General features: G+C 47.4%; 2 protein-coding genes and 1 long non-coding RNA gene across 3 annotated transcripts; 1 reads left to right on the forward strand and 2 right to left on the reverse strand.

The window, feature by feature from the left end:
• Positions 1-295: 295 nt before the first annotated feature.
• Positions 296-1,442, reverse strand: LOC141068464 (RING finger protein 223-like). Its single transcript, XM_073558305.1, has one exon. The coding sequence runs from the start codon at positions 1,181-1,183 to the stop codon at positions 608-610; it is 576 nt and encodes a 191-aa protein (XP_073414406.1). The 5' UTR covers positions 1,184-1,442; the 3' UTR covers positions 296-607.
• Positions 1,443-3,879: 2,437 nt separating this feature from the next.
• On the reverse strand, positions 3,880-5,905 carry LOC141068523 (uncharacterized). Its single transcript, XR_012226494.1, has 2 exons — positions 5,767-5,905; positions 3,880-4,280 (listed from the first exon to the last, which is right to left on the reverse strand). It is a non-coding gene; the product is annotated as an uncharacterized lncRNA (long non-coding RNA).
• Positions 5,784-9,460, forward strand: LOC141068480 (E3 ubiquitin-protein ligase RNF183-like). Its single transcript, XM_073558306.1, has 3 exons — positions 5,784-5,994; positions 6,814-6,923; positions 7,378-9,460. Exon 3 carries the CDS (start codon positions 7,431-7,433, stop codon positions 7,983-7,985), a length of 555 nt encoding a protein of 184 aa, XP_073414407.1. The 5' UTR covers positions 5,784-5,994; positions 6,814-6,923; positions 7,378-7,430; the 3' UTR covers positions 7,986-9,460.
• The last annotated feature ends 207 nt before the right edge of the window (positions 9,461-9,667 follow it).

The raw sequence follows: 9,667 nt of genomic DNA on the forward strand, positions 1-9,667 counted from the left end.
AGATTCTGTCTCAGGGTATAGGGTCCTCCCAAGCTGCAGTACCCTCTCTGACATCGAAAGGTGGTGTCGTCTTTAAGAAACAATCCTTTTAATGTACGGGGGTGTTTGGTTTAGGTCATTGCAGCATAACAACATTACGGTCCAGAAGATTAAACCTTTTATTCCACGAGAGTTTTGTGACCTTGTTTTGGGGTGATCATCCTACATTGTGCATTTGGTGCACAGTGAGACTTTTCCCGTCTCTTAGATAAAGTAAGGATGCAAAACTGACCCCGGGTCATAGTCTGATATTTTACTGTTCGGGTAAATGTGTGCAGATTTGCCGCACGTTTTTCTACTTGCATTTCCCCAGACAGTGTTGCAGCCAAAATCACAAAACTATATGTAAATGCATATGTGGGACCATAAAACCCAGTAATGGATTCCCCCAACTTGGACCATACCATATGTAACAATAAGTGGGTGCAGGGTAACAAAATGGGTAATGGAATAGACCCAGCCATAGGTGGTGGACGAAGTCCTGGGAACTGTCTCTCATGAAGTCCGCCAGGGAGGGATGCTGACACCTTGATATTCCGGATGGAGGACAGTCGACCATCACGTTGTGTTAAAGGCGCAGATATGTTGGGAAAAACACCATGAAAAATAGCAAAATGATGCAGCAAATGAGGACCCAGAGGATGCAGCCGTAGTTCCTCAGCATGAGGTTGCAGCGGTGATAATGAGGTTGTCGTGGGACCACCACCAGGTCACCAGGCTGGGAGAAACGTGGTTGTATTGGACTCAGGAGATGGACGCTGATGACCACGTCCTGCTCCTGCCCCGGGGGGAAATAAGACAATGTGTTGGGTGTACTCATGATGTAGTTGTGGCCGTATCCCTTCTTCCAGCACAGTTTGGACCCTTCCATCCACACTTTCTGAAGCGCGCCCATCCATGGGGGGAACTGAGCTACGATGTTCATATTGGGGGGCAGCTGTGGTATGCCCCCTGTTGGGATGGTGACTACAGCCCGGCACATGGGGCAGCAGAATGTCTCCAGCTCCTTCTGGAAGATACAAAGCTTGGACAGGCACTCCATGCAGAAGGTATGTGAGCACGGCAGGAGCAGCGGAGTCTTAAAGACGTTGTCATAAGTCGCAAAGCAAATTGGACACTCGGGCACCGAATACTCCAGCTCCATGAGAGGACTGTATTCTACAGCCAATGGCAGGAGGTAGTTAATCAAGGTTTTATAGGATAAGACTTCAGAAAACGTGGCCCCTGCAGCTTTGCCGATGTCCTGACCTCATCTTCAGCCCAAAAGATGGAAGTTTTGCCAAGTCATGGAGGTCCTGATGAATGCTCCTTGGATGTTCCTCCACAGCGTGGGACTATGGTGATTGGAGCCGTTCTGAAGGAGAATGTCCAGGGCTCTGGTACTGGCTTGTCCGGTCTGTGTTGATACCATGCCTGGTAACTATATTTACTCACTATGTTGGCGTGGCTTCATCAACTCATAAAGGATCACGTTACTTCTGGACAATGACACCGCATGTCGCACCCACTGCTACACAACTTCTCATTGTCTGATCTCTGCACTCATTTACATGAATTCAAATGGAAACCTCGGGTCAGAGGACAGATCCCTCTAATTTAAGGGGGTGCACATAACTCCCCCCTCCGCCCCACCCACTCACTGAGTACGGATCATTTGTAAGGGAAATCTCAAAGCAAATATAACGTCACAGAATCAATACCCAAGAACGAGTGATCACATCTCACATTGTCCTATACCCTGAGTGTCAGGGTCGTTACCCTGTGCCCCAAACGTCAGGGTCTCGCACCCTGCCGCATCTGCTGGTTCCCAGCTCTTGCTATATACAGATGTCCTTGACAAAGACCGCTCACGGTCGTAATGTTGAACCTTGTCTGTTTTGACTCCATGTTGCATAAATTAAATTAACACTGCAGCAAGGCCTACCTAATAATTTTCTTTGGTGCAGAGGTTCCCCCTTCAATTAATCTGGACCTTGAGTCCAGGGCCAGACTGGCCAACTGGCAAATGCCAGAAGGGCCTGTCTGGCCATGGGCTGTCTTATCTGCTACATTGCTAACAGAATCGGTGCTCTCAAGACCCTCATACTGTTAACAGTTGTGACGGAGCACAAAGTCGCTCACTCCATCACTTACCCCGGCAGGCTATGGGTCTCATTAGAAATATTGGTCTTGTAGTAAATCTTCCTCTTCTCCATCCAGGGTAATATTAGTAATATATCCCATCTGGCCCTCGGGGGTGGTGACAGCATGGACCTGTGTGATTTCAAATGCCAGGGCTGAATTTCAGTCCCAGTCCGTACCTGCTCGAGTCCCTTCCTTGAGAAAACTATATTTTTTTTAAAAAAGGACAGTGTTGCTGGTTTTCCTCCTTCATCTCCCTGAGCCCCGAGTGTCAGGCTCATTATGCCTCTGCCCCGAGTATCAGGGTCTTTATGCCCCTGCCTCGAATGTTGGGGTCGGTATCCCCTGCCCAGAGTGTCAGGCAGGGCCGGCGTTAGGGTACGTTGTATGAAAAAGAACAAAAGGGATGGCACTCACCGTTCTGATGAAGTGAATTTATTTTCAGATAAAAAGCATAGGCTCGGGAGAGATGTATGAATTGTGGACAACGGCCGCTTCACGCCAACTGCGCTTCAACGGGTCCATGGAGTGCCATCCGTTTTGTTCTTTTTCATGCAACATAGCCATGCATGTTTTTCTTTGGATTGAGCACCCGTTATGTGGGTAGCTTGTGTACAGCCCAGGTGTGTGAGTTTGTACTGTACTATAGTGCATATCAAGGTGGCGGCAGTGGTGCCGAATTTTCTTCTTTCTTCTTGTACATAGGGCCGGTGTTAGGGGCAGGCAGACCAGGCAGCTGCCTAGGGCCCCCGCTCGTCCAGGGGCCCCCAGCTGAGCCAGTGGTGTGTCGCTAATAGTGGCACACCACATGGCCGCTGAGGGGCCCGGCGCCGCCCTCCCTCGTTGCTCATTCAACTTATCGTCATCATAGACGCCGATACAGTTGAAAGCAGTGATGGAGGAGAGAGCGTCAGTTGACGCTCCCTCTCCCATCACTTCCCTCTGCATTTGTTTCAGTGGGCGCGCGATGACGTCACTTCATCGTGCATCATGCTGTGCCAGCAGTGGTGCCGATGAGACTGGAGCAGCGCGGGGACCAAGGTGGAGGGGTGAGCATTATGCGATTGTGTGTGTGAGAATGCGGGGGCTGTATTATATTGTGTATTATAGTGTATGTTGGGGGGAGCTGCACTGTACCGTGTTTTGGGGGCGAGTTGCACTGTACAGGGTGTTGGGGGGAGCTGCACTATACCGTGTGTTGGAGGGGAGCTGCACTATATCGTGTGTTGGGGGGAGTTACACTGTACCATGTGTTGGGGAGCTGCACTATACTGTGTGTGGAGGGGGGCTACATTATACTGTGTGTGTCTGGGTAGCTGCACTATGCTTGGAGGGGGGCTGCAGCATACTTTATGAGAGGGGCTGCAGTAAACTCTATGAGGGGGTTGCAGTATACTCTATGAGGTGGGGCTGCAGTATACTCTATCAAGGACTATGGGGAGTGCATTATACTGTATTAAGGACTATCTGTCCCCATCATTCTTCCTCAGCCGGTGCAAAGAAACTTGGGAACAAGCGTCGAACAACTTCAATGCCGTTGATCACGCTCGTTTAATGGCTTGAACTCTGCACCTGTAAATACAATCAAAATGTTTGTGTGATGTGGAATATGTGAGCATTTGGGGCCCCACATGCTCTTGAATCCGGCCCTGGTGTTGGGGTTGGTATCCCCTGCCCCAAGAGTCGGGTCATTATACATACTATATAACACCTCCGTCGTTTGGTTCAATTACTGCTTTAATTATCTCCATGCAGTTCAGTTTGTGTCCAGCAGGTGGAGACAGCGCAGCATCTAGTTCTCTGTCTCCACCATAGGCGCCGTCAATCTTCGCCTTTATAACTTGTGAATAGAAGGCAGTAATGAGCTGATGGTTGAGGCACGTTCAGACATGGAGTCCCGGCATATTTACCTGAGTAATATTTACTCACAAACACGCAGAGTATTCGATTTCTTAGTGTCTTTCTATGCATGGTCTCACATTGACAGTCACTTCTTTTTGTCCGCAGAGTTATCAGCATGTACAAGTGCCAGCGACGGGGTGACATCTGGCGCATCAGACCCTCATACACACAGTGAGGAATTTCCTCCTTTGTAACAGTCTCTTATTTCTCTGATGCATCTGAAATGGAAAATAATAGTCTTTGAAAATCTCCTGCCATTTTGTGTCTACAGCTGCTACCCAGATCTATGTGTCTCCATGGTAACAGGCTATAGGTTCATGGATTGTGTTACACAAAAGTGGATGAACCCTGCACAGGTCAGTAGCATGGTATCACACGGGAGAGGATTAGATACACGGCTCAGCAGTCAGTATCACACGGGAGAGGATTAGATACACGGCTCAGCAGTCAGTATCACACGGGAGAGGATTAGATACACGGCTCAGCAGTCAGTATCACACGGGAGAGGATTAGATACACGGCTCAGCAGTCAGTATCACACGGGAGAGGATTAGATACATGGCTCAGCAGTCAGTATCACACGGGAGATGATTAGATACACGGCTCAGCAGTCAGTATCACACGGGAGAGGATTAGATACACGGCTCAGCAGTCAGTATCACACAGGATAGGATTAGATACATGGCTTAGCAGTCAGTATCACACAGGATAGGATTAGATACATGGCTCAGCAGTCAGTATCACACAGGATAGGAATAGATACACGGCTCAGCAGTCAGTATCACACAGGATAGGATTAGATACACGGCTCAGCAGTCACTATCACAGGATAAGATTAGATGCTCAGCACACAGTATCACACATGATGATATTAGATACACGGCTCAGCACACAGTATCACACGGGATAGGATTAGATATACAGCTCAGCAGACAGTATCACACAGGATAGGATTAGATACACAGCTCAGCAGTCAGTATCACACAGGATAGGATTAGATACACGGCTCAGCAGGCTGTATCACACAGGATAGGATTAGATACACGGCTCAGCACACAGCGTCACACGGGATGGGATTAGATACACGGCTCAGCAGACAGTATCAAACAGGATAGGATTAGATACACAGCTCAGCAGACAGTATCACACAGGATAGGATTAGATACACGGCTCAGCAGACAGTATCACACAGGATAGGATTAGATACACTGCTCAGCAGTCAGTATCACACAGGATAGGATTAGATACACGGCTCAGCAGACAGTATCACACAGGATAGGATTAGATACACTGCTCAGCAGTCAGTATCACACAGGATAGGATTAGATACACGGCTCAGCAGACAGTATCACACAGAATAGGATTAGATACACAGCTCAGCAGACAGTGTCACACAGGATAGGATTAGATACACAGCTCAGCAGACAGTATCACACAGGATAGGATTAGATACACTGCTCAGCAGACAGTATCACACAGGATAGGATTAGATACACTGCTCAGCAGTCAGTATCACACAGGATAGGATTAGATACACGGCTCAGCAGACAGTATCACACAGAATAGGATTAGATACACAGCTCAGCAGACAGTGTCACACAGGATAGGATTAGATATACAGCTCAGCAGACAGTATCACACAGGATAGGATATTGCCCACAAGATGATTGACAGCCCTTGCTCCGCCTCCTGATCAGTGCTCACCTGTTACCTGCACAATGTGTCAGACTTTGCCTCTCCTCAGCGTCTCCTTTTCTCTCTTCTGCCTCCTTCGGTTCCAGGGCTTGGCGGCTGTTAATTTAACCCTTTACCTGCCTGACACAACATTCCAGGTCCCCAGTGCACCGTGTGGCCTCGGGGTGACTACATTCATTGCTCCATGTGAGCTTTCGAGAGACCCCGCTGACATGACGGCCGCCCTGCCAGCTCCTGGTAAGTGTCTGCTCATTGTGGGTAGTGGATGATAGGATTCATTGCTGGTGGAGCAGCAGAAACCTCCCCAAACGATTGCACCATTTACCATAGTTTGTAGATGGAGGACCCACATAGTATATCTGCGCTTATAGATCCGGGCCCTTGTTTGATCGTATCAGGGCTGGTGAGTGGCATCAATTGTTCCCTTTTATCAGCCATTGTAGTTATGAAGAGACTGACCGGACAGGTGAATGCAACCTATTGTCCCCTTTTATCAGCAACCCAAGCCAGGCGCCTTGTGCAGCATAGGAGCTGCTGGCACATAGAGGACGATGCCTTCCTGCGCACACTAGACTTCTGATAACATAGAACAATAGCTGTATGTTACCTACACTGCGCAAATGGACAACACCGTCATTCCTCAAAATGATGACATCTGCGTGAATATGAGCCAGCCACAAAGTACGAGGGCCTATGTCACTGATATGGGGGGGACGACAGTGACATACGAGGGACCTAGTCACTGATATAGGGGGGGACGACAGTGACATACGAGGGACCTAGTCACTGATATATGGGGGGACGACAGTGACATACGAGGGACCTAGTCACTGATATATGGGGGACGACAGTGACATACGAGGGACCTAGTCACTGATATATCGGGTACAACAGTTTGAATCACTGATATATATATATATATATATATATATATATATGGGCAGGGGTGTGAGTGACAGTGATGTACTAAGGGTATTAGCAATATATGGGGGTCATCTATGATATTTCTTCACCTGTACACGGAAGTGACAATGTTTATCTTAATCCCCGGGACAGGGAGACATCCTGCTGCCTCAGGGCTCAGATCCGGATTCACAGTTGTCCCGGATTCTAGAGCCTAGAAGTGAGAGATCAAGACGGAGGGGTGCAGAGAATACACGGTGAAGGTAGGTATGGGGGAGGGGGGAGCTCTGATCAACCAAGACTTTCCAATGCAATTTGGAAACTTTTTTGTTTTATCTAGAACCCCACAAGTCATACTGCCACTGTCCACCCCCTCCCCTCGTGTCACCGCTATCTGTGGCGATACATATTTTTACTGTTCCCTATGTGTCACTCTCAGGGGTTCTCCATCTTGTGCACTGCTGTGTATGAGGTGATCCATATGAGATCGCTCCCCATGTTTACAGGTACAATGTTCCCGCGCGCTTCCTGAGCAGATGGCCGCAGCGAGTGACCACAGAATGAGAAGGGCAAAGTTCTGTAGACACAGCGATAGAGACTCTAGTGCGGTCAGAGTTCATGGTGATTTTGGGGGGTTGTAAGTAAACAGGATCCATAAAGGGCGGTGCCGTTGTCTCCTCGTGCTTATTTACAACATTTTCCGTGTTTCTCTAATAGGATCTAATTGAACAACATCCTGGACTGCAGCTGGCTGTAAATGAGCGATAACCATGGCGGACGCTTCCAAGCTCGAACCAGAGTACGAGTGTCCCGTGTGCTGGAATCCGTATAACACCACGTTCCGCACTCCCAAACTGCTGAGCTGCCACCACACCTTCTGCGTGGAGTGCCTGGCCCACCTGAGCTTCACCACCCAGGTGAGGAACCGCCTGCACTGCCCGCTGTGCCGACACACCACAATGCTACGCCTGGACCAGGTGATCACAGATCTTCCCACCAACACTGTCATCCTCGGCCATCTCAAATTGGAGCCAGAGAAACATGGACTTTCTGCCCAAGACACCCGTAGACTGAACTTCTTCCAGCGTCCCTCCTCGGTTTATACTCTTAACGTTGCCCAGGACACAGGGTCCTTGTACGGTGCTCAACAAAATCAGGTACCGACTCCCCCGACCACTATTCCCTCTGACAACTCCTCCTGGCAGTGTCTCCGGAACCCCCAGTTCCGCCTGTTCTCCTACATGATGATGACTATGCTGGTGGTCAGCATGCTACTGATCTTTTCCATTTTCTGGACTCGCAAGCTACTGTGGGGACCAGGGTGACTCCACTGGGATCTATAAACAGTTGTCTTGGAAGACCTGTAATATAAGTTTATTATACAGGATGCAGCCCAATATCAAGTCAGTGTTTCTTAATAAATCGTATAAGGGGTAAAAGCCAAAATTCTCAATGTGGTTTCCCCATTTTAAATGAACTTAGGTTTCTGAGCCAATAATTGCTGTAAACTTGTACCCCAATCACCTCCAGAGCGGAGTTCAAAAGTCTACTGGTAGGTTCAAGCAAGGCAGAGACTAAGAGGTGGAATTTCCCTTTTATGGGATTACTCATCATATATTAGATGATTATGCCAGTAACACACTACACTGGGGGCAGAATTATTAGGCAAATGAGTATTTTGATCACATCATCCTATTTATACATGTTGTCCTACTGCAAGCTGTATAGACTTGAAAGCCAACTGCCAATTATGTAAATCAGGTTATTTGCATCTCTGTAATGAGGAGAGTGCGGTCTAATGACATCAAAACCCTATATAAGGTGTGCTTAATTAGGCAACTTCTTTTCCTTTGGCAAAATGGGTCAGAAGAGAGATTTGACAGACTCTGAAAAGTCAAAAATTGTGAGATGTCTTGCAGAGGGATGCAGCAGTCTTGAAATTGCCAAACTTTTGAAGCGTGATCACTGAACAATCAAGCGTTTCATGGCAAATAGCCAACAGGGTCACAAGAAGCGTGTTGATAAAAAAAGGCGCAAAATAACTGCCCATGAATTGAGGAAAATCAAGCGTGAAGCTGCCAAGATACCATTTGCCACCAGTTTTGCCATATTTCAGAGCTGCAACGTTACTGGAGTATCAAAAAGCACAAGGTGTGCCACACTCAGGGACATGGCCAAGGTAAGGAAGGATGAAAAACGACAACCTTTGAACAAGAAACGTCAAGACTGGACCAAGAAATATCTTAAGACTGATTTTTCTAAGGTTTTATGGACTGATGAAATGAGAGCGACTCTTGATGGACTAGATGGATGGGCCTGAGGCTGGATCAGTAAAGGCCAGAGAGCGCCACTCCGACTCAGACGCCAGCAAGGTGGAGGTGGAGTACTGGTATGGGCCGGTATCATCAAAGATGAACTTGAAGGACCTTTTCGGGTTGAGGATGGAGTGAAGCTCAACTCCCAGACCCTACTGCCAGTTTCTGGAAAACACCTTCTTCAAGCAGTGGTACGGTAAGAAGTCGGTATCGTTCAAGAAAAACATGATTTTCATGGAGGACAATGCTCCATCACATGCATCCAAGTACTCCACAGCGTGGCTGGCCAGTAAAGGTCTAAAAAGAAAAAATAATGACATGGCCCCCTTGTTGGATGGAAGGCTTTTGAGTGTCATCGTAAAGAAAGGTGGCTATATTGGTCACTGATTTTTTTTGTTTTGTTTTTGAATGTCAGAAATGTTTATTTCTAAATTTTGTGTTGCTCTATTGGTTTACCTGGTGAAAATAAACAAGTAAGATGGGTATATATTTGTGTTTTATTAAGTTGCCTAATAATTCTGCACTGTAATAGTTACCTGCACAAACAGATATCCTCCTAAGATAACCAAATCTAAAAAAAAAAAAAAAAAAACCACCACTCCAACTTCCAAAAATATTAAGCTTTGATATCTATGAGTCTTTTGGGTTGATTGAGAAAATAGTTGTTATTCAATAATAAAAAGAATCCTCTC

The sequence above is a fragment of the Dendrobates tinctorius genome, unplaced genomic scaffold, assembly GCF_039654945.1.
Source record: "Dendrobates tinctorius isolate UK_male_01 unplaced genomic scaffold, ASM3965494v1 ptg000013l, whole genome shotgun sequence".
In the NCBI taxonomy this organism is placed as follows: domain Eukaryota; kingdom Metazoa; phylum Chordata; class Amphibia; order Anura; family Dendrobatidae; genus Dendrobates; species Dendrobates tinctorius.

What these genes read in the sequence shown, in the direction of transcription:
- LOC141068480 (XM_073558306.1), top strand. Translation starts at nt 7,431, where the DNA reads ATGGCGGACGCTTCCAAGCTCGAACCAGAGTACGAGTGTCCCGTGTGC.
- LOC141068464 (XM_073558305.1), bottom strand. Translation starts at nt 1,183, where the DNA reads ATGGAGCTGGAGTATTCGGTGCCCGAGTGTCCAATTTGCTTTGCGACT.